This window comes from Panthera tigris, chromosome A1, assembly GCF_018350195.1.
Source record: "Panthera tigris isolate Pti1 chromosome A1, P.tigris_Pti1_mat1.1, whole genome shotgun sequence".
In the NCBI taxonomy this organism is placed as follows: domain Eukaryota; kingdom Metazoa; phylum Chordata; class Mammalia; order Carnivora; family Felidae; genus Panthera; species Panthera tigris.
The window spans coordinates 44,351,315-44,377,430 of record NC_056660.1 but is presented as its reverse complement, the minus strand read 5'-3'; the positions used below and the strand labels follow the sequence as shown (position 1 = coordinate 44,377,430).

General features: G+C 33.5%; 1 protein-coding gene across 2 annotated transcripts in view; it reads left to right on the top strand.

The window, feature by feature from the left end:
- KLHL1 (kelch like family member 1) overlaps positions 1 to 26,116 on the top strand; it is a 355,150-nt gene that overhangs the window by 109,776 nt on the left and 219,258 nt on the right. The window contains exons 2-3 of one of the 2 annotated variants that reach the window (XM_042957762.1): positions 9,274 to 9,456; positions 25,439 to 25,575. In XM_042957762.1, coding sequence (XP_042813696.1) covers positions 9,274 to 9,456; positions 25,439 to 25,575 — 320 coding nt within the window. The remainder of the gene's footprint in view (positions 1 to 9,273; positions 9,457 to 25,438; positions 25,576 to 26,116) is intronic. The other variant, XM_042957768.1, reaches the window with a different exon arrangement.

Here is a 26,116-nt window from a genome sequence, read left to right as displayed (position 1 = left end):
CAGATCCAGTGATCATAATGTCACAGATGTCGTGGAAATATGTGATGTTTTATGGGATATCAAGGTGATCAAAGCTCTTGCACACTGTAAAGAGAAGAGTTGCCCTTTCTCTGTGGCAAGCCATTGAAATGATGCTGATGCTCCTGTTAGAAGAAGGTAAACAAGTTCTGATTTCCTTAATACTGCTGATTGAGAAAAAAGTGTTCTGCCAGGTTGATAGCTGAATACTAAGTGCCAGGGCTGTGTTGATTTTCCTCTGTAAAAATATCAACATCTAGAACATCAGCTATAATTATCATCACTACCTGCTTATGTTTGTGATAATCTGGTCATTATTCAAGATCCATCTGGAATTTGTACCTACCAAATGAATGAATTAAGTTGGGATGTAATAGTATCTCTACTCTTTCATATTTTGGCTGTGATAGATCTGCTGTATCATTCCCATATACATAAGTATTTTTATTTCTTCTTCTATATGACTGAGAAATCTTGGCATTACAGATTCTAGGATCCCTTTTAGTTTAGGATTCCATTAGCCCAATAGATGTTAGAGCCACTCCTCTGAATCCTGGGTGAAGAGAAACATCATTTTATTTCATCCATGTCAATCTTAATCTGATAACTTCTGAATCTTTTCCTATAGGCACTTCCCAGGTATCTACTATCCAAGTTAGCACATTATTGTAATTCCTTTGTCGTGTGGTATATCTTCTCAGAACAGAACTTGTTTTGATTAATCATTTTCAATTAATCAATTCGCAACTGCATTTCATATTAGAAACACTTTCAGATTTTGTAACATTTCCCATTCCCTCTGTGTAGTTGTCTTTCTTCCCAGATTTGGCATCGTTTTGTTGAGAACTTTCAGCATCTAAATATGACTTGTCAACTCTTCTTTTCATGCCCTCAATTATGATTTTCTTTATTTTCAGTTTAAAGATCTTGGAAATATTTCAATTATTTCAATTTGGCAATTTCAAACATTTAAAAATACTTCTAAGTTAAATAGATATATCTATAGATTATACACTTTAAAATTTAGAAGAGGAAAACGACAAAGTATCCTTCATGTTTATAGGATTATTTATTATTAAAGGTAGGTGTAATTTTTCAAGAAACATTTGCAGCATACTGATGTACACCTCATAAAAGTACCCTTTTTATTTTACAAATATTATTGGTTACATTTTCACATCTGGTATTTCATTGGAAATATACTTAACAGATTCAAATACATATTTTATTTCTTTCCACAAGTATTCTACAAGGAGGTTTTTAATGATATTCTATTTTACAGATCCATTAATTGAGATTCAGAATGCAATAAATGATAGAGCCTAGAATATATACAGGTTTTTTTTTCCTAGCTCATTTTTCTTTATTCTGTCTTATCCGGGTGTGTGTGTGTGTGTGTGTGTGTGTGTGTGTGTGTGTGTGTGTGTATGCGTGTTTGCATTTGTGTGTGTTTCAATACTCTGATAAAAAGCCTTACTTAAAATTCCAATTATCTTATAAGACAAAATTGTACCCAGAAGCAACATTAATGACTATGTTCATTTTTCTTGTTTCTAAGTAGTAGCACCTGGTGCTTGAACTTTATCCCTTCTAATATTTCCTGGTTCTAAATCTCTCTCTTGGGGGTTATTAAAAGATTTGAAAATTAGTGTGTTTGTATAACCAGACATTCATTTTGAACATTGGTTTACTTTGCCATACCAATATATGATGATGATGCTTCATACTCTCCTATTGTAATAAGCAAAGTTGGTTCTTTAAATTTACTTATTTACAAATTTTTCCCATTTCTTTTCTTTATCTTTTTTAAATAATCAAATATTAACTTTAGGTGTAGGACTTTCAGGGTGACATAAGCATTACTATTATATTTTATTGTCTGATAATTTTGGTTACTTTTTGGTCTTTGATATTATTTACATAATATTACATAATTATTTACATAATATTATTTACATAATATTACATAATGATTTGTAATAATGACTTTATGGTTTTAAAATTTAAATGACATATGTTTCATATAAAATATTTAAGCAATGTAAAGAAGGAAGCAAATAACAAACTTTTAATGAGAAACAATTTTTAAAGTTAAAATAAATGTCTTGCTAATATGAACAGAAGCTTGTAGGATACACTAACTTCATAGCTAACACAAATACTTATTTCTTAATAACCTAAATAACAACATCTTTCACTGTCTTCAGTTTCTCGCCCAAGAATTATGTATTGGTAATTCCTTTATCTGAAATTATGGAAATGTTCTTTAAATTATTCCCTCAAAACAAAAACTACCTTATTGCTATAGAAAAAAAAAAGTTGCAAATTTATTTGCCATTTTAGGTCTACACTTACATAATAACATTAAAGATATAATGACACTGGGGCCTAGTCTTAGGGACCTTTGTTTGAAATAAATTCATTGTATCTATTTAAAGGATTTTACAAAAAATTTTTTTAATGATTTTATTTATTTTTGAGAGACAGAGTGTGAATGGGGGAAGGATAGAGAGAGAGGGAGACACAGAATCTGAAACAGGCTCCAGGCTCTGCACTGTCAGCACAGAGCCTGATGTGGGGCTCAGACTCACAGAGGGCGATATCATGACCTGAGCCAAAGTTGGATGCTTAACCAACTGAGCCACCCAACTGCCCCTGTTTAAAGGATTTTTAAAAGTATTTTCTGAGTGCACCTGGGTGGCTCAATCAGTTAAGTGTCCAACTTTGGGTCAGGTCATGATCTCATGGTTTGTGGGTCCAAACTCCACCTTGGGCTCTGTCCTGACAGCTCAGAGCCTGGAGCCTGCTTCAGATTCTGTGTCTCCTTCTCTCTCTGCCCCATGTCTCCTTCTCTCTCTGCCCCTCCCCCAGTCACACTCTGTGTGTGTGTCTCTCTCTGTCCTAAAAATAAATATTTTAAAATATTAAAAAATTAAAATAAAAATATTTCTGTAGTATACTTAGTGTATTCTTTAGTGTTTTCACAATGTGCATAAAAACACTATCAGAGAACACAAAAGCATTCATATTTGGGTTATAGTAGTTATGTATTCTTTTTCCTCTCAGTTCTGGAAGCTATTTGAAATTCAACAATAGGAATTCACACAAACATTTACTAACTACTTTCTGTGTGCCAGGCACACTGTCAAATTTGGGGATATATATTACTTTACCAAAAGTATATTTTTGTGTTCAATGAAGCATACAAGAAAACCATGAGCAATTAAAATCAGTATTTGGCCAAGGCCAATTTCTCATAGAATATTTTCACTCATTTACTCAACAAATAAACTCCTAAAATATTCTACATGCCAAAGACATATTTAAAACGTATTGGATAATTAGCATGTCAGGGTAAACCATGACTCCCTAAACAATATGGATTAAAACACATCTTTCTGAAACAAAAGTGATAGTTAAACTAATTTCTGAAAAAGTAAAGCTATCCATGAGAATGTGACTATGTTATGGAGGTCTTAGGTAAAGAGCAAAATGTGTGTGAAGGCTATAGAAGAAACAGGTATGGAAAACTGGAATTAATTAGTATGATTAGAATTAGAACTTGAGCTGATAGGTATTAAGAGTTGGAGAAAATAGGGGTGCCTGGGTGGCTCAGTTGGTTAAGCATCTGATTGGGCTCAGGTCATGAATCTGCAGTTCATGGGTTCAAGCCCCACATCGGGCTCTGTGCTGACAGCTCAGAGCCTGGAGTCTGCTTCAGATTCTGTGTGTGTCTCTCTCTCTGTAACCTCCCCTGCTCACCCTCTGTCTCTCTCTCTCAAAAGTGAATAAACGTTAAAAAATTTTTTTAAAGTGTTGGAGAAAATATCAGATCGTTAGGCATTTGTAATATATCATATGTAGTTTGAACCATGGAGACACTGAAGGCTGGAGCCTGATTGCCAGTGCACAATTTATGGTGTAATTTAAATGGGTACATAAGTAGAGAGTCTTAAAGTGAAAAGAGACGAATAGTAGTTAGTTCTTACAGCCGTTTATTTTTTTAAGTTAATTCACGGTCTAATCTTCTAGAAGTAACTATTTCCTGGTGCGAGAGTCAAATTATTTCCACAGGATCCCAAAATTATTTACCACAAAAAGAAGAAAATATCCTTTTTTCAGAATTGTTTGGTACAGGAAATGTAAGTGATGTTCAGTCCTGAATTGTTCAGCATAGGAATAGGAATGCACATTGGCCAGTTCTCAGCAATTAAGAAATGACAATTAAAGCTAAATAAAGCCATAAGAAAAGACACTGGTGCTTTTGCAAAAGCATTTTCTTTATACGGGTGATTGGGAAGTTAGATTGCCATGGATTGAGGAGTATTCAAAGGGTCAGGATTTAGGATAATGAGTGCAGACAACACTTTGGGGACAGACATACGGTTGGGAAAGGAAATAGGAATAGCTGTGGCTTGAGTTCATGAGATCAAGAAAATTTGGTAATCATTTTATTGTTTTGTATATCACCGGTTGGGGAATTCCTAAGCATGTTTAAATTCCGATGGGAAGAAGTCATATTGCCCTTTTAAAATTTCATTTCTTGGAACTTGAAGCTTTACATTATTGGGCCACAATAAAGATAAAAGTTACGGTGTCAGATCCAACATCTGAGAGACTCTCACATTGGAAAGATATTATAAAGTTTATTTAGGCTGAACACGTAAAAATTAGACAATAAGAGAAATCATACAATGTCAGATTTTATATTTATAGGAAACATCATGAAGATATCTCTATTTCATAAAATTTTAAGATCTGATTTGTTAAACTAATAAGGCTGGATATGTGATGGGAAGATTAAATAATAAATCTTAGTTTAACAATCCTAAATGCTCTGATGTGGAAACTTCTTTTTAAATCTTGAGTCAAAGGTCAAGGACAAGGAGTTCTATTCAAGCCTGAGATCAGGAAATGATTTATGAGGAAATGTGCAAGCACTGTGACAGTGACTTTATAGGGAGAAAAATCAAGTCAAACCAACATAACCATTTTTCTTGACAGATCTACCAACCTCCAAGAAAAATAACTAGTTTTCAAATATAATGTGGAGAAAGTCAAAGATTTAGAACTTTTAGAAAAAAAAAAAGTGAGGAGTGAAGATGAACTCTGAAAAAATAGTTTGTAATCTAGTTTCTAGCTCTCTGTTCTTTTGACTTATCCTTTTAAATTACTTTCAAGTTCTTCAGCAAAGGCCCACGTCTGTATGACAGTCAAGATTTGTTAGAGTACCAGGGCACCTGGGTGGCTCGGTGGGTTAAGCGTCTGACTTCGGCTCAGGTCATGATCTCACGGTCCGTGAATTCAAGCCCCGTGTCGGGCTCTGTGCTGACCGCTCAGAGCCTGGAGCCTGTTTCAGATTCTGTGTCTCCCTCTCTCTCTGCCCCTCCCCTGTTCATGCTCTGTCTCTCTCTGTCTCAAAAATAAATAAATGTTAAAAAAAAAAAAAGATTTGTTAGAGTACCTAGGTTACAGAAAAGAAGGTGCCACCTTCACAGTAATTAGCTTTTTGACTTTAAAAAAATCCTGTAAAATTCTGTGCCCTGTTTCATTTGCAGTTATTTGGTCTCACGAAACTCTAAAATGGTATTATTCTATTTCTTTCACTATTTCCTCTAATATCATGTCCACTACAACTTGAGTGACTTGAAGATCAGCTACATTAAAGTCTTTCCTTGCTAACATTTCCCAGGCTCTGAAAATCTTAGTGAGGTATAAACCTTTCAGCCGTAAGTATGTTATTTGACTTGAAGGAAATTTACATGAGGATCTGAATTAAGCCAGTCTGGAGCCCTTCTGCAGGGTCATCTCTAATATCTTGACTTTAGGATTCTGTTCACGCAGTCTGGTACCAGACCAGAAACATCGGGATCTCAGTGGATCAGTTTTGATCTATTTGGCAGCCTATGCTCCTGATAGTCCTGACTTGATTCTCCATAGTAAACTGAAATCCAATAATGATATGTTCGTTCTAGATTTACAACTCCTTCTTGCAGGGCATTTTGTGACTTTTCTGTTCAATGTGTTAATGTATAGAAGAATGTTCTTGCCACATATGCCTGAGCCTGAATTCCTAAAATATATTCCGGGAAATGACCATATTCTGGGGTTGTAATTTGCAAACTTGTGAAAGGCAAACATATGGTATAGCAAAATTTCTATTAGTTTTAAATATGTAAGGAAAAACTGGTAAAGTCTGGTGAAAATAACCATATTGTGTATACAAATATTGTAGATAACAGAGAACACACATAATTTAATTGATTTAGATTTGTAAACTTGTCTGCAAATTCTTTTGGATTTTCTATGTGCACAAACATGTCTTCTGGAAATAATATTAATTATATAGTTTTTTCTTGTCTAACTCTAATGGACTTTTATTTCTTTTTTTCTTTGCTTACATTACATTGGAAAAACACTCCAGAAAAATGTTGAATAGAGGTAGCACTAATGAATTTCATTTTAAATCTCAATGAGGAAAGGTTTCCATTAAATATGTTTGCTATATGAATGAATTAGGTGATTTTATATGATGAGAATGTGTTCCTTAATTAAGTGTAACTTACTTGTGATGCATTATCCAGTATATATTTAATATATATCTTTTTTATGTATTTCTTTTTTACATACAGTTTTGTATTTAGTTTCTAGAATTTTGCTTAAGATTTTTGTAAATCTGGGTGCCTGGGTGGCTCAATCAGTTGAGCATCCCACTTTAGCTCAGGTCATGATTTCATGGTTTGTCAGTTCGAGCCCCACATCGGGCTTTGTGCCTGGAGTCTTCTTCGAATTCTGTGTCTCCCTGTCTCTCTGCCCCACCCCTGCTCATGGTCTGTCTCTGTCTCTCAAAAATGAATAAACATTTAAAAATTTTTAAGATTTTTGTAAATCTGTATAGGAGAGAGAATGACCATTAATTTTTCTTTCCTTGTAACATCCTTTTCAATTTTGTTTCTGTGTTATATTTACCTCATTAAACAAGTTGGAGGAAAAGTTCTCATTTTGTATTCTCTGGCAACTTTTTAAGAAATATTTTTTTTTCTCTCTTCCTTTTTTTTCTAGCTTTGCATTGGTTTTACCATCATGTGCAGTTTTGTTTTATTGTGGATGGATAGTGAGTCTTGAATCTTGATGTCTTTAACATATTTTTGAAGACTCTTGGCCAATATTTCTTCAGATGGCTTTTGCCCTATTATGTCTCTCCCTACTTTTAAAACTATAATTATGGGAATATTACAATGTCTTACCAAGTTTCATTTGTTTCAGAAACTACTGTTTTTATCTTTTTATATCAATAATTTAGTTTCAATATTTTCTATTTATTTTTACATTATCTTTGCTTCACCTGCATCCAATCTGCAAGTTCAATTCCTCTACCAAAATCTTAAATTATTACATTTCCAGTTGATTTATTCATATAACCTAATGTTCTTAAAATTATCCACCTTTTTATTTATATTAAAATATATTAATAACAGATATTTTCACATCTATAATTAATAGTGATCCATCTGGGAGCCTGTTTCTATTGTCTGTTTTCTCCCTAGGTCTAGTTTATTTATAGGCCTACTTTTTTTACTTTAATGTCAAGCATTATATACATGCAGAAGGAATCAGAGTTTCTATCAAGTTATCTTTTTTTAAGGGGTTTATTTTGACTATATTATGACATTTAGATTAGAGGATCACTTTAATGCACTCAGAGGCTTCATTGATTCAAATCTAGATTTCTGTCTTTGTGTTATCTCTTGTATTTCCAGTACCCTTGACTCCTGGGATCCAGTCCTTCAGGGGGCCCAACTGAGAGCCTGTGTAGTTACCAGCATCCCTCATCCTTGCTGGTCCTTGAATCCAAATTTTTATCTTTCAAGTTCTATTTAACATTTCAATGTCCTATAAGCCATTTTCTGCTTGTCTAGCAGTGCTTAGGAGTCACAAATACCTCTGGGGAAAATTGGTACACAATGACAGCCTTTCCTAAACTTTCCTTTGTGGCCCTTCAATTATCTCTCAAGTTCTGATTACCTTAGGAGCCCCTAATTCCAATATCCATCCTTTCCTCCAAGCCCCATGATACTGTTGGCTGCTTCATTATGCTGCATTTCTCAGAGTCTCACCCTATGCTGCTTATAATTAGTAAATAACTTTAGAGGGAAAGAAAAAGCAGTGTAGAATTTTGAGCTGACTTCTTTGAGTTTATCTTTATTCTAAGTTCTTGATCTATCAGATCCTGGTTGCCTTAGTAGTTATTATTAAATTCATTTAATTATTTTGATATTATATGTAACATTTTTTCTGGTGTTCTTGGTGAGGGGTTTAGTCAACTACAAGTTATTCCCCTGTAATTGGAAACATAATTCCCCCATGTTATTTTCTATCTTGAAATAAGATATTTCATTATTATTGTTATCAAACACTTGGTTGGGTCTTCTGGGCCTACCATTCACATTTTGATAGAGTCTTCTCCTTGATATGGAGCATGGTATTTCAATGTCTTCATTGTGAAACAGTCTATGATATTAATAAATGCAGTAGCCAAAATTCAGTATTAATTTTTTCAAAATTTAAAGTTTATTAAATATACTCATGTGTGTATATGCATATATACATGTGTATGCACATGTGTATATGCATGCATACATACATATTATATATATATTTGATATATATATATATTTCAAAGTACTTGTTGAGCTACTGCATGCTGTATATATATTTAATCAGTTGGGTGTGGAATATAAAACTCAACAATTTAATTTCAAATTTATTGTCAATCTTTTTTTACAAACCATGTTTCATAATTTCTCATAATAAAAGTCACCTACTTCTGTAAAGGGACATTTATTATAACCTCACAGGAATCGTAATTTAGGGTAGTATAATTAGATAATCTATCTCATTTTCAAATGTATTAAATTAACATTTTATTAGTAATCAATTTTAGAACAGGCATGCATGTTCGTAATTGACTATTTCTGTTACTTTTTTGGGTTTTTTAATTTAATGTCCTAATAAATACAGATAACCTATCTTTTAAATCATTTTAAGACAAGAAAAAAAGATAATTAACAATTCATTTATGGCTTCCAGCGCAAATTATTTCACCCTAAATAGATTTTTCTGACTTACATTAACAATGATGGACATAAGGAGAGATGCATTGATTTCCCTATAAAGTTCTAAAACTCTGTGTGTGTAATTTTGGTCAACTCCTAGCACTTTATAAACACCATCTTTTTTGTATGTGACTTGCAGGCTGTCAGCAACTAGCCATTCACTGACACCTCAAAGTGATATGGACTCCAGTAGCTCTGAAGAATTCTATCAGGCCGTTCACCATGCTGAGCAAACCTTCAGAAAAATGGAAAGTTATTTGAAACAACAGCAACTCTGTGATGTTATCCTCATTGTTGGAAACAGAAAGATACCTGCGCACAGGTATAGTAACCTGTCTTAATTGGATACATGCATTCATATATTTGGAAATGATACTCTGGTATGTAGATGTAAAACATTATATGATTAGAGAGTTAAGCATCTAATTTTTTGTGTGTGTGGTCCAATAGAACTTTATTTATGGGCAAAGGGATTTGAATTCCATTTAGTTTTCACATGTTGTGGAATATATTGATCCTTTGATTTTTCCCCAACCATTTAAAAATATAAAACCTGTAACTAGCTTGTGGGTTGTGCAATAGGCAGCAGGCCAGATTTAGTCCATGGGTCGTAGTTTGCTGATCCCTGTGTTTAAAGCACTCAAGTTCTCAAGTCTCTGATTTATGGAAGAAAGAAAGGGGTTCAAATACAATTTGAAATATTTTGACTTTGATATTTTGTTATGAATTTCTAGATATGTTATGATAAAGTATATGACATATGGGATATTTTATTATAAAAATACAGTAAAATCTTAGATTGCATGTAACTTGGTCTGCAAGTGTTCTGCAAGATGAGCAAACATTTCAAATAAATTTTAACTTAGTAAACAAGAGATGTCTTGTAATGTAAGTAGTATGTGATACTTCACATGATCGAGCCAATTGTTCTTGAAATTCACTTTGATATATGAGTGTTTTGGATTACAAGCATGTTTCCAGAATGAATTATGCTTGCAAACTAAGGATTACTGTATTGTGTTTGTGTGTTTTCATGTATTTATCCATAACGTAGCTGTTATGCTCTTAAATGTTGTCAGGCTCATATTAGATGGACAAAGCCTACTGTGATTGAAAGTTAGATTTTCCAGTAAGAACATCAAGAATAATTTGATATTCCATCTATTAACACATGCCATCTTTCATAGTGCTATGATTCAAATGCAAAAAAAAAAAAGATGAAGGATAGAGGTAAATTTGTAGAATTATAAATCATAATATAAATGTCTCCTACTAATCTTTGTCAAATGATCATAGCTAAATCTATTTATAATAGTTGAGAATCCATATTTTTAAGAGAGATTATTTTTCTTTTACTTTTTATTTATTTTGCGGGAGATTTATAATGCTATTAAACATTTTATAATAAATAAAGCAAATATAAATACTTCAAAAAGAAAACTTCTTCTAACTAAGGTTGATAAATATTCCATTTTATGTTTCACATAATCACACTAAGTGGAGATACATTTTAACATAGGAGAATGTACCTAAAATCTGAAATGAAATGTACTTTTCTGACAAAACTAAAAGGAAATCCGGTCAGGCGTTAGGGTGCCTCAGTTGCTCAGTTGGTTAAGCAACTGACTCTAGGTCTCAGGTCTGGTCTTGTTCTCAGGGTCATGAATTCAAGCCCTGTGTTGGGCTCCAAGCTGTGCATGAATCCTACTTTAAAAATATAAATAAATAGAAATAAAAAATAAAAGGAAATCAGGTTATATTGGGTATACATTATTTGTTTCAACTAGGAAATTCAAAATACTTCATGATGACATCTTTATTTTACATTTATTATTATTTTTTTAATGTATGACATACTAATATTATTCTTAATGTCCAATATATTTGAAAGCTAATATACTTTTAAACATTCCTTATATATTTATTATTGATAATTTCAAGTTACATGAACTAAACATCCAATTACTTTCTGACATATTAATTTCCTATCAGTTTACTTATGAAAATTCATTAAATTTGAGGTCAATTTTGTACTTTTTCAATTTTTTAATGTGAAATTTTAATTGAGAAAAGAGTTAAATTTAGTTTTGATTCTTATTCTTTTATTAATTTAAATACTTGAATATATAGGCAAATAATCTTAGATTACCTTGATATATGTTGTTTAATATTATTAACACTAACTGATTAGTAGAAAGAAGATGTTATCAACATATAAAAATATTTTTAATGTATTCCTATTTTCTATATTTTTTAACTTAAATTTTACTACCTAGAAATATATATACATCTAAGTGCTGACAATCAAAAACATTCCTGAAGAATGAGGGTATATTTCTACTATGATAGCAATATTAAAATGTGAACATTGAATTTGATACACTTAGAAATGCATAGGAGGGAACATTTAAAATTGAATAACTACTGTAGTTTTCAACCGATCATCTAACTATGGAGACAATTCTAATTATATAACATTCACACGCATTCTCAAATATTTCTATGAAATTGCATTATTATTGGCAAAAAAACAATTAACAAATAGTCATTATTATTGAGATATTCTATATTGTAATATGTGTGGCAAATATGCTAATTATCCGGAACTAACATCTGGATAAAAATTTCAATGTAAGAGATATTCTTCTTTGAGAATGTAACTAAGTTTACTTCATTTAACTTACAAATTGGTTAAATAATTGCGTATATACACACACACACACACACACACACACTACATATATATATATATAGTGTGTGTGTGTGCGTGTAGAGAGAGAGATTCAATCAACTCAAAAGTATATCAGCACAACAAATGGTCATTAATTTTTTTTAAAAGAGCAATGTTTCACATAATTTACAGTCATATTTTAAGACTTTTATTTGTAGTAATTTAAGATTTCTCATTTGAACAATTTGTAACCAATATACTGAGCAATCCTCCCATATTAATTATATTTTACATTCTTTTCTTTGTTACTTTTTTTATAAATATTTATTTTTCACAGAGAGAGCATGAGCGGAGGAGGATCAGAGAAAGAGGGGAATAGAAGGTCCAAAGCAGTCTCAGTCCTGACAGCAAAGAGCCTGATGAGGGTTTCAAACTCACTAACCATGAAATCATGACCTGAGTGGAAATCAAGTCAGATGTTCAACTGACTGAACCACCCGGGAGCCCCTCTTTGTTACTTTTTAAATCTAGATTGTTAATATTATTTATAAATAATTTAATTATGCAAGTTATTTTATAATCAGATGATTAAGAAATAATGTCATTTCTTTTTTAAATTGTTTTTAATCTTTATTTTTTAATTTGTTTTAATGTTTATTTTTGAGAGAGAGAGACAGAAAGAGTGTGAGCAGGGTTTGGCAGAGAGAGAGAGAGACACAGAGTCCAAAGCAGGCTCCAGTCTCTGAGCTGTCAGCACAGAGCCCGACACTGGGCTAGAACTCACAAACTGTGAGATCATGACCTGAGCTGAAGTTGGATGCTTAACCGACTGAGCCACCAAAGCACCCCTTCTGTGTATTTATTTTTGAGACAGAGAGAGACAGAGGGCAAGCAGGGGAGGGGCAGAGAGAGACACACACACAGAAGCTGAAGCAAGCACCAGGATCTGAGCCATCAGCACAGAGTCCAACACGGGGCTCAAACTCACAAACTGTGAGATCATGACTTGAGCTGAAGTTGGACACTTAACCAACTGAGCCACCCAAATGTCCCAGAAATAATATTGTTTCTAATTTCAGATATTCTAAAACATTTGAGTAATGTATTAGTTTTATACATATTACTCTGAACATTTTAAATATTTTATATAGTTAGCAGATATTAAAACAAGTATATTATTGTTGGTCATCTGTATTTCCCTTAAATGTGACAAGAAAAAATTTAATCTAAGTCTATATCCTAAATTGATGCAAATAAGAATGTATATTTTCTTTACACCATGGCTTAAGATTTTAGTACTGTTATTTTACAAGTAATTTGCATAGTTATGATTCTAAGTTAAACATACATTAACAAATATATGGGGAAATATTTGTAAGGTGCCTGAAAAAAGGCAAATGCTGTTTTTAGTAATTGCAGATACAATGCCCCTCTTTATTTATACTTTTGCACAGTGAAATGATAGTAATGAATGAGTGATTAGCTCTTTGCTTTAAACAAATAATCATCTTAGAAATAGTAATGAAGGAATGGATTTTGAAGTTATTTTGTTATATTTTGATTAGTACAGATGAATATTGCCTTTAGGCAAAATATATATGATGATATGATCATTAGCACTGGAACAAGGGACTATTATAATAATTTCAAATAATGAAAAAAGAAATAACTTTCAGTAAGGTCTACTGCTCCTTTAGGAAAGACATTGAAATTTAGTGTTATAAGTACTCACTAAATATCCATTCATAAAGTCATATATATTTAATTTTATTTTATTATCTCATCATTCAAAACTTTCATATTAATCCCTATTTAAATTAACAGATTATGGCCATTAAAGAGCTCTCCATAAAACCCTTTGTTTTTGTTTTGGTTATATTGTATATATGTTTTTAACCTGATATAAGTCACAACTATGAATGTATTATGAAATGCCATGTTTATATAGGTATGTTAGGTTATTGCTCAGCATATTTTTATGTATTTATTTTGAAAATTTATTCATTTATTTTGAGAGAGAGAGTGCACATGTGTGTGCAAGTGGAGGAGGGTCAGAGTGAGAGGCAGAGAGAGAATGCCAAACAGGCTCCATGCTATCAGCTCAGAGCCTGATGCAGTGGTCAATCTCATGAACCATGAGGTAATGACCTGAGCTGAAATCGAGGGTCAGATGTTCAACTGACTGAGCCATTCAAGTGCCCCACTAGGCATATATTTAAGTAAGTTAGCTCTGAAAAGTTAATAACACTCAAGATGACACATTAATACATTTTTTGTCATGGAAAATAATCACAATTCTGAATTCATCTGTGCTTTAAGTTTTCAGAGGAATTCTAAAATAAATATAAACTTCTCATAAAATGGCCCAGAATAATTGATTAACAACAAATGAACCAAAAAACTGAACATAAATCCCTAAGTACTCATTATATAGAATTTTTTGCTATGTAGTCTTCCTATAATCAGAGAGGTCAGATACTGAAAATTAGACTGACAGATCAATATTAATAATTGGATAGTCGAATTTTCAATGGTAAGAGATTTAAGGGGTTTTTAGGGCCTACTCTGTTACAATGTACAGGTATATAATGAAATATAATTTAGCTTGTGAAAGTCTTTCCCCCTCTAGCAATTATTAAGGGTAAGTGCATTTGACAGAAATAAGTGAGAAAATCTTAAATAGCTAACATCCTCCAAGTTGGAAATAATATTAGATATAATTTTATGTACATAGAAACAGTGTGGAAAGATATTCAACATACTGTCAATAAAGCTTATACCTGGAGAATACGAGTAGTCAGGATAAAGAAGGGACTAGCTATTGTTTTAATGTTAATGTATAAACATAGATATTCTTTGAACTCTTTAGAATGAGTGTGTAATAATTCATGATCAAATAAAGACTTAAATAAAAAATTAAATGATAATATGTGACAGAAAGAATCCTGCTCTGTAGACCAAAACCCTGGGCATTTCGTTTAGCACCATATTATGTTTTCATTTTTTTTAATGTTTGAGGATATATTTAATTATTGTAAGAATATATATATATATATGAATATTATGAATATATATTCATATTTATATGTGTGTTCTTTACTGAACACTAGTATCATGAAAATAGTTGAAACTCAAAGCGGCAATTGAAATGATGTATCAGAAGCACTTAAAACATGGGGCTCCTGGGTGGCTCAGTCGGTTGTGCGTCCAACTTTGGCTCAGGTCATGGTCTCATGGTTGGTGGGTTCAAGCCCCACGTCGGGCTCTGCACTGACAGCTCAGAGCCTGAAGCCTGCTTTGGATTCTGTGTGTCTCTCTCTCTCTCTTTGTCCCTCCCCTGCTCACTCTCTCTCTCTCTCTCTCTCTCTCTGCCTTGAAAATAAATAAATGTTAAAAAAATTAAAAAAAGAAACACTTAAAATATTAAATACAGTAAAAAGAAATTACTTTCATAAGTAACATATATTAATACTCAGAAGTAGGCAAGTAGTAGTGTCTCTGTACTGATGGAAAGTTTATTTACATAGTTTATCTGTGCTGACAGAGGAATAACTCATTTCTCCTATTTTATTAAATCCAACATCCATCTAAATCTCTCAATCAGCTTGATAGTTAATAAAGCTCTGAATCAACTTCAGAAAAAAAAAATCCCTGTGCCTGTTGGATTTAGTGGCCCCAGGTAACTCCCACAGCCCCAGGCTGTGCCAGCCCCTCCCATAGTGCCAGGCTTCCAGAGGACTCCTGTGGACACGGGCTCCCAGCACATCCCAGCCATGACCTGCTACCATGGCTCAGGCTCCTGGTGGCCCCATACCCCCAATCAGTCACCTGGAACCCAGGCTGCAGGCATGTTCTCGTAAACCCAGGTCCCTGTCTGGGCCCAGCCAGGTTGACTACCACAGGTCTAGGCTATTGTGCCACCATAGCACCAAGCCAGCTCCTTTGTACCTATGATCTCTGGCCCACCCCAGTGTCATGCCGGACCCTAAGAACCTCAACTCAAAGCTGGCTCCCATGGATTCAGGCTCTATACTTGTCTCAACACCAGACCTGCCCCAGCAGAAAGAACCTTCAGGCTGGCTCCCAAACTCCCAGGTTATAGTTGACTCCATAGGCCCCAACCTCCATGCTCACTCTAGTACCAAGCTGGATACAATGTCCCTAAGCCTCCAGTTTGGCTCCCATGAAACCAGGCTCCCAAACCATACTACGACCAAATCAGGTCTACGGAGCCAGATGCCAGACCCAAACCAGTGTCCCTGGTACCTGATTGGATCATGTAGACCCAGGACCCACGTCTGCCCCTGCAGGTCCAGGTCCCAAGCCAGTCACTTTAGACTCAAATGCCAGGCCCACTGCAGTGATCCCAAGCTCCAGGCCTACCCCTGGATACTCAAGCACTAGGCTAGACCCTTGCATACCCAATGTCAGGCCCACTCACCTGCTCACCCAGAAACTAGACATGCCCACTCAAGGACTTCAGAATGAAGCCTGTAAACAGATACCACCAGATGGCCAACCCAGGATCTCTGGATAGGCAGACTGGTGAAGGTTTTTGCCTGCCCAAGCCAGTCTGTGAAGATTGGAAGAGCCACACCACCTTCCTTGAATGCATAGACAACAATGCAAGGCCACAAGGGAATCATGAGCTGAGAAAGTACATCACTACTAGACTTGCCTTACAAGAAATGCTGAAAGGAGTTCTTCAAGCTGAAATGAAAGGATTCTAATTAGAAACATGAAAACTTGAAAGTATAATACATACTAGTAAAGCTAAAGCTATAGTCAAATTCAGAGTAATCTAAAACTGTAATGTCATGATGTGTTTATCACTTAACTCTAATAAAGTGATTAGAAGACAAAAAAGAAGACAAAGGTGTTAAAAGTACTTATTACTGTAATCATTAGTTAATGATTACACAGTATATAAAGTATGTAAAGTACACAGTACATAAAGAGGTAAATTGTGAAATCAAAACCAAATATGGAGGGAGTAAAAAAGTAATTTTTGTATGTGATTGAAGTTGAGTTGTTATCACCTTAAAATAGACTGTTCCATTTATAGGCTGTTTTATGTAAGCCTCTTGGTAACCGCAGCACAAAAACTTAAAGTAAATACACAAAAGAAAAAAAGGGAATCAAAGCATGACATGAGAAATTACTAATTCACAAAGAAAGATAGGAAAAGAGGAAAAAAGGAACAAAGGAATGCAAAACAGCCAGAAAATAACTAGATGGCATTGTAAATTCTTACCTATCAATAAATATTCTAAATAAAATAGGATTAAATTGTGAAATCAAAAGGTATACAGTGAATGAATGGATTAAAAAATAACACCTAACTATATGCTGCCTACAAGAGACTCACTTCAGCTTCAAGGTCACACATAGTCTCCAAAATGAAGGAATGGAAAAAGATATTCTGAGAAAATGGAAACAAAAAGAGAGCAAGTATAGCTATCCTTTTATCAGACAACATAGTCTTTAAAGCATAATGGTGGCAAGAAACAAAGATGACCATACATAATAATAAAGGAGTCAATTCATCACAAAATGCAACAATTATAAATATATTGTGGTAATCCCTTTACTATATATATATATATATATATATATATATATATATATATATATATATATATACATATATATATATGATATATGTATCAAATCATCATAATCTATACTACAAACCCATGTTATATGTCAATAATATCTCAATAAAACTGGGAGAGGGAGAGATAAGAGAAGCTGAAAAACTTTTGTCTTACTTTTTTTTTACCCATCATTTAGGAATAATTTTAATGTCCTCTTTATGTGTACTACTGATATTCTGCAATACATGAAGCATCTTTCGTTGCATGAAAAAAAAAATGTATATCAAACATGTATGCCTTGGTGTATTCCCTTTTGGTGATATAAAAGGGTTATAAAATATGACATTTTCCGTGTGAAGTTTACACTAATTTTGAGGAGGAAAGAATAACCCCTATGACAATTAAGAAAGTTATAATAGTTATCATATATTTCTTAACTGCAAATGGAAATATATGGTTTTGATTCCAAATGCAGAGATAATCAAATAAGGAAATGAGCAGTTTTTCTGAAAAATTCTGTTTGAGGTCAGCCTAGTGGAAAAGAACAAGTATGCTATTTTAGATTATGATAATAATATGGAAAAATAGAGAAGTAAAGAATTTGAGGAAATTGTGAGATACTGGCTTAGCGAAGTGGAACCATTTATATTGGAAATACTGGGGAATTAAGCTGTAAAATGGGGCAAAAATGATTATGACAGATTTTGAAAACCAGGAGAGAAATTTAAATTCAAATGATGTACATAATTAGGAGCTCATGCAGGTTCCTGAAGAGCGGTATAACATAATTAAGTCAATAATAATAATAATAATAATAATAATAGGCCTAATGCTAGTTAACATTCACTGTGCTGCTTATGTGCAAGGCCATGTTGGAAGTACTTTGAATATACTAACCCATTTTGTCCTGAAATGGAAAGAAATCTTTATTTCACCCACCTTTTTGTTACAGAATAGAAAATGGAGAAATGGAGAAATTAAGACATTCATCCAAGTTATGCATTTAACAAGACGTAGAAGTAGAATTCAAACCCAGGTAGTTCTGTAGAAACAATATATTGACAACTGTCATAATTTACAAAGATAGTTCTAAAAATGGGACCACTTTAGAAAACACAGAAAATGGGGACAGCCAAAACTAGTTAATGATCTAGGAAGCTGTTGAAGTTAATCCAGGCATGAAATGAGTACTGTATAAATATAGAGAAAGAGATTAACTGAGAAATATTTTGGAGATATGTGTCCTAAGTAAGGTGTCCTGGAAGTAGAGCTGGAGACTGGAATTCAGGTAGGCAGGTTTATTTAAAGAGCATCCTCAGAAGAAAGGGAAAAGGATAGGGCAGAGGAAGGAGCAAATCAAAGATGTAGTCTCAGCTGAAGCCTTGTTTTATCTTTAATTCCCAAGAAGCTCTGGCACATGACTTGCTGCAGAGTTAGTCACACTTTGAGGAAAAAGACAACATTTTACACTCTGCTTCTATTATTCATTGCCATCGGGCCCACCCACAGGTTGAAGGAGGGGTTGTGAGGGTCAGGGGATGAGGTAGGAAGAACTGAACACATAAAATCCCAGGGAGGCAGCTCCTGTTCCACCAAGTGTGATTCTAGAGATGGGATAGCAGTTAGATGATAATACCACTGGCACTGGAGGGCATAGTTGTGATAGATAAAGGGGGTCTGGGTAGAGCAACCTCAAAGTCCAATACAAAAGAGAATATGGATTTTGTGTCATATTTGATATAGGCAATAAAAGAGGAGATGTAAATAATGACTTTGTAATATATACTCTGAAAGTTCAATATATTGGTGGTATGCCAATCAGTAACAGAGAAATAAAAATGAATACAGAAATCTCACAGGGAATACTCTGAGTTTGGTTTAGAGCATCTGAAATACTGTGATATCTGGTGGGTGAGCAGTTTCTCTAGGCATTTGAGATGCAAGGCAAGATTTAAAACCAACATAACAGTAATAATAAAGGCTATGCTAGAGGATGATTCTGAAGAGGATGACTCACTTAACAGTCAGTGTTAAGTCAAAAATTTAGAGAAAATTCTGAGGAAAATAAAAAACACCTAGGGCAATGAGAGGGTCAAGAAGGAAGAAGAGAAAGAAGTCAAAGAATCAGAAGTAAGCTGAGATAAGAAAGTCTGTACTGCCTTAGCTAAAAAGGGGATTTAAAGAAGAGGGGGAGGTCAACAATGTTAAACACCACCAATAAATTGAAGTAGGGCTAGACAAGTAATAGATTTGGAAGGAAATAAATTTGTGATGACCTCAATGAAAGATTTTCGAGAATGGCTGCATGCATTCACGTTTATGTATTTTCTACTCTTGCTTCCCTTGCATTAATAGAAGTTATGTATGTATGTATAAATATATTATTTTCTGTTATGCATTAAATCCCTCTTCCAAAATCTAATTCACATCTCATGTGTCACTAAATCTAAATGCAGTATAAACTTGTTTGCACTTCTCTTACTGAATTAAAGATGTAACATATTTTGTACATCATAGTTGATTGAGAAGATTTCATGTAATTAAAATCGAATTCCACAGGTCACATATTTTCCTCTATATGGATGTGACCCTGTTATAAATAAAGGCTTTCTATGTGTAAGATTAAACCAGTTAACTTTATATTAATATTCTTGTGCTCTAGGAAAGATATACATATCTCTGGTTTATGGCAGTTTATTTTCATAGTATAGACTGTTAAGTTCCTTTGATTTGACACTGATGTATATAATTGGCATGAGATAAATATTTGAAGATATCTGTGTCTTTACTATTTTTTCAGACTTTTAGAATATAAAGAAATGACATGTTTAGTTATTAATGGATCAATTAAATTTATAACAAATTGATAACTTTAAATATTTTGAACATGTTTCTACCCTAGGCATTAATATTAGTAGGATAGTTAAAATCATGGATCCCATAAAGTAGTCTTTAAATGCATAAAGTATATATTAAATGACTGTTTTCACTTAAAAGAAGGAATGTCTTTCATTGTTAAAGTTAGCTTTCACCATGCCTTTCACTTACATAGAAATAAGATATGAACAGATCAAATTAAAAAATAAATAATTTTAAAACTTTCTCCTGATTTAAAAAATGAAAATGTTAAGATCACAATGCCCTGTATTGACGTCTCTTCCTCTCTTTTCCCTGACAACATTCTTAGAAAGAAAAGTACATCCAAAGTGTACTGTTGTTCAGCTTACAGATGTAAGCACCACCTTTGGTTCTTTTGACATATCCCACATCACTTTGTAAGCATTTCCTCACTTTCTGAAAAAAAAAAGAATGATGTTCCAGAATCCCCTTGTGCTTTCCCTGGTTCAGCACTGTCTGTGGTCAGTTTTTTACCCAAGGGTACACATGTACACACACATCTCTTAATTTACATACACCTGTACACACATATGCACACATTTTTTCTATTTTTTTATTAAGAACTATAAATTTACAATGATATATCCAATTTCAATCCAGCATCATAGGATTTATTTTTCTCTTCTGCATTTCCGTATTTTTATCTCCTTTTCCATCAAGGAGTAAACTTTCTCTGATGATCTTCAAGAATGTAGTAATTTCCTCTAATATATTTAAAACAAAAAGAAGTTTCAGCATTTCTAATTTAAACAACTGTGAAAATCATACCTCTTAAGCACAATGCATTTTTTTACAGTTTTATATTTCTTTGGAAACAGAATATTTTGTCAAAATTTGTGCTCAATATTTTTTAAATTTATATTTCTACTTTGGATTTTACAGCATGTGAAAAATATTCACTCCCATTAAAATGCAAATAAATCACCAGAAAATTTTGAGAGAGGGCATGTGAGTTGGGGAGGGGCAGAGAGAGAGAGAGAATCTCAAGCAGGCTCCACACACTGTCAGTGCAGAGAGTGATGTGGGGCTTGAATCATGAACCAGCAGATCATGACTTGAGCTGAAACCAACATTTGGATGCTTAACTGACTGAGCTACCCAGGCACCCTGCAGACAACTTTTAAAATTTGTCAAGAGGCCCATTCACTGCTCCAGGATGCTCAGAAAACCATAATCAGAGTAAATACCAAGTAACCACATCGAGGCATATCATAGCAGTCAAACTATTAAAATCCTAAGATAAAGAGGGGGAAGAAAGTAAAAACAATTAGAGATAAAGGACATAGTACAACAGGAAAACAATTATAAGAATGAAAGCTGATTTTCTATTATAAACATTAGACCCTGTATTAACAGATTATTATTTTTCTAGCCCCAAATGCTAGAATTCTATATCAAATGAAAAAACTTTTGTATGATATTCTTTTTTTCAAGTTTATTTATTTACTTTGAGAGAATGAGAAAGAACGAGTGGAAGAAGGACAGAGAGAGAGGGAGAGACAGAGAATCCCAAAGCAGGCTCCACACTCCCAGCACAGAGCTCAATGCAAGGTTCTATCCCATGAACTGTGAGATCATGATGTGGCTGAAACCAAGGGTCGGACTCTTAACTGACTGAGCAATCCAGGTTCCCCAAGATATTTTCAATACACCAAAATGAAGACCTTTTTTGATCAATGAAAACTGATAGAATTTATTATTATCGGACCTGCAGTACAATAAATACTAAAGAAAGTTCTTCCAGTTAAACGGTATTGATACCGGTTGGAAGTCTACTTCTTCAGAAATGAATAGAGCCCAGAAAAGATGAAGAAAGGGATAAATATAAAATATTTTTTTATTTACCTTCGCATATACATTCTTCTTTTAAAAAATTCTTGGTGTGACTGAGTGACTCAATTGGTAAAGCATTGGAATCAATTTCTGTTCAGGTCATGATCTCTGGGTGTGAGATGGAGCCCCAAGTCAGGCTCTGCTCTTGGCATGGAGCCTGCTTAATTCCCTCTCTCCCTCTTTCTCTGCCCCTCACCCTGCTCACGTGTGTGTGTGTGTGTGTGTGTGTGTGTGTGTGTGCAGGAGCTCTCTCTCTCTCTCTCTGTCTCTCTCTCTCAAAATATAAATAAATAAATAAACAAACAAATGCATGAATGAATAAATAAATAAATAAACAAATATATAAATTTCTTTATTTTTGATTGCCCAGGATTGGGTAAGTAGAATTATGCTGTTGTAAGGCTTTTACAATATTCATAAAGTAGTATCATTTTATTTGATGATACTATTATTAGTTAAAAATCAAAATTTCTTTTTTTTTTTAACGTTTATTTATTTTTGAGACAGAGAGAGACAGAGCATGAATGGGGGAGGGGCAGAGAGAGAGGGAGACACAGAATCGGAAGCAGGCTCCAGGCTCTGAGCCATCAGCCCAGAGCCGGACGCGGGGCTCGAACTCACGGACCGTGAGATCGTGACCTGAGCTGAAGTCGGACGCTTAACCGACTGAGCCACCCAGGCGCCCCTAAAAATCAAAATTTCAATCTCTAGACTGAGTCAGCCAACTTCTGTTCAGGGGCCAAATCTGGTGTACAGATTCTTTTGAATGGATCATGAGCTAAAATTCATTCTTGTATTTTAATGAAATGAACATTTTTGAAAAGGGAAATATATTTATATATGCACATATATATGTGTGTGTGTGTGTGTGTGTGTGTGTGTGTATATATATGTGTGTGTGTGTGTATATATATATATATATATATGTGTGTGTGTGTGTGTGTGTGTGTGTGTGTATCCCAATGCCTAAAATACTTGATATCTGACTCTTTACAGAAAAAATAAATTCTGATACCTACTCAAGAAAAACCATTTTTAAAAAAATACATACATGTATACACAACAAAAAGATCCAATTAAAATATTAATGAATGAAATTTTTTAAAAAAGCATCAAAAAGATTAACCCAAATGAACAAATACATTAAAATATATACTTTTTAAACTTTTAATATTACTTTTTAAAGTTCATTTATTTATTTTGAGAGAGGGAGAGAGAGTGAGAGGGGAAGGAGCAGAGAGAGAAGAAAAGAAGAAGAATCCCAAGCAGGCTCTGCACTAGCAGCAGTCATGTGGGGCTTGAACTCATGAATCCTGAGATCATGACCTGAGCCTAAACCAAGAGCTTAACTAACTGAGCCACCCAGGCATCCTAAAGCCAAGCATAATTTTTTTACATGTTAATATACATTATTAATCTGAGAATCTAGATAAGATGGGTAAATTTTTAAAAATGTTCAATGCAAAAGTTGATGTTGAAGAAATAGAGCACAAAAATAAGCCATGCCGCTTATTAAATAATTGAAATGAGATCATGTCACCATTTCTCAAAATAGTCAAACCAAGAAATTTTTAGGGTAAGTTCTAGAACATCTTAAAACAAAAATTAATTGCTTTCTTCTATAAATCATTATATAAAATTTAAAAGACTTGAAGATGCCACCTCATTTTATGAGGTGATATAATATGAATTCAAAAATCAGATAAGAAAATACCACAAAATAAAATTTTATAGGTTAATTTTTCTTGTGACTATAAATAAAAAACACTAAAGATAATTGTGATTAAGATAAAAGGAGCTTTATGAATTTTAACACCCATATAAATTACAAAAGTGGCTAGCAAAGCTAGAAATTAAAGGGGTCTTTCTGACGTGATAAAAATTATATACCAATCCATTCAACAACTATCTCACTAAAAGGAGAATCTTTAGATGTGTTCCTTTTAGGATAGAGAAATACACAAATTTTCTCCCCTGGCAGAGTGTATGTTCAACACACCACTGGAGCACTGGAGGTCCTGGAGGACGTTTTAAGAAAAGCAAAAGAAAAAGTGTTATAGAAAATAAACAAGAATGGGTCAAAATGAGATTATTCACAGGTGTTATAATCATCTACCTAGAAAAAAAAAAGTGGCAGAGTCAAAAGAACTAGTAAGATAATTCAGTAAATGTGCCAGATAAATGATGGATTTATGACAATTTCAACTAATGGATTTTAAACCAACAAAAACCAACAAATAATAGAATTTGTCTTAAGTTATGACACATAAGGCCAACAAAACTATAAAGTATGAAGAAAGCAACCAAGAATATACAAGACAATTTTAGGGAAAATTTTAAAATCTGAATAGAAAGCAGACAAGATATCCTGACTACATGGAGAGATATTTTATACTTTTGTGTTGGATAACTTTAAATTATAAATATGCCAGTGATCCCCATAAATAAAATCAGAAATTCAGTGCATTTTTTTAAGTTTATTTATTTTGAGAGAGAGACAGCATGAATGGGGGAGGGGCAGAGAGAGGGAGAAAGGAAATCCCAAACAGGCTCTGAGCTGCCAGGACAGAGCCTGACGTTGGGCCCAAACCCACGAAACCATGAGATCATGACCTGAGTTGAAACCAAGTAGGTCACTCAACCAACTAAGCCACCCAGGTGCCCCCTGTGCATTTTTAATTAAAATTCCATTTAACTTATTTGAAAAGCTTAACAAAATTCCATTAAACTTTACATGAAGAATAAAACTTCACTAATAGTTAAATAAAAATAAAGACAGAGGATTTTCCTCATTTGGTTATAAAGGCATATTTAGAATCATAGTATTAAAAAGAATACTATATTACCACAAGAACAGGCAAATAAGCAAAAACAATAGAAATCTCTGACACAGATAACTACACATTCAGGACTCAAATTTTTAATATACATGGCACCATTAATTCAGTAAGGGCAAATCAAAGTCTTTAGTAGATAGCATGGTAAAAAGTAGGTGAGTATGTAGACAGAAATAAAATTGGATTCCTATCTAAAAGGGTCAAAGAACTAAATGTGAGAAAGAAAAAAAAAATGGTTTAAAATGATGGACGAAAATGTAGGAGAATGTTCTGTGACCAAAGGTGGAACAAAAGATCCTAATTTAGTTTTGAAAAGTACAATCTGTAAGGCAGTAAATAGATTGATGATACAGAGATACATAGATGTTATATAGGTAGATAAATAGAGTCTGTACTGCATTCTTATTAGTACTTAGCATTTTTCTGCTTTACATCTGTGACCTAAATTAGATCCTATGACTCTTTCAGGCTTGTCCTGAGCTCAGTCTCCGACTATTTTGCTGCCATGTTTACAAGTGATGTTTGTGAAGCCAAGCAAGAGGAGATCAAGATGGAAGGCATAGACCCCAATGCCCTCTGGGACCTTGTCCAGTTTGCATATACAGGTACAGTAAAAAGAATTATAGCTTTATGTTGCTGTCTTGTGAGTTTTAGAATTTTGGTATAGGATTTAAAGCTTAAAAATGTGCTTAGTTTGTATTTTTTTTTTCAGTTGAAAGATTATCTAACAGAAAAATGAGACTACTTGTTCATTTGTCGTGAAATCAAAAATGTATATATGTATACATATATCCTATTCCCTTCCACAAAGGATTTAATAAGTTTATAAAAATAGTCAATGGATGAGCTGGGGAGAGGTTATTAATTCTCAAATAAAAATTTGTTGGTATCCATACTTAGAGCATTAGGCAAGGAAATAGATTCTCATTTGTTTTCCTTTTGGAAAGTATGGGTTGAAAGAACTCTTTTCTCCTTGTAATATATTATTTTAACATTAAAATCTTCACAGAACATTTAATGTGGATTTGACAAATGTAGTTGAAAGGGACAATGAAGATATTTAGAGTTATGAAAGTGACTAATTTTTGAAGCATTTTCTTCCTGATCTACTATGTTGATGTTTCCTAATGGCCTTTGCACCATGTT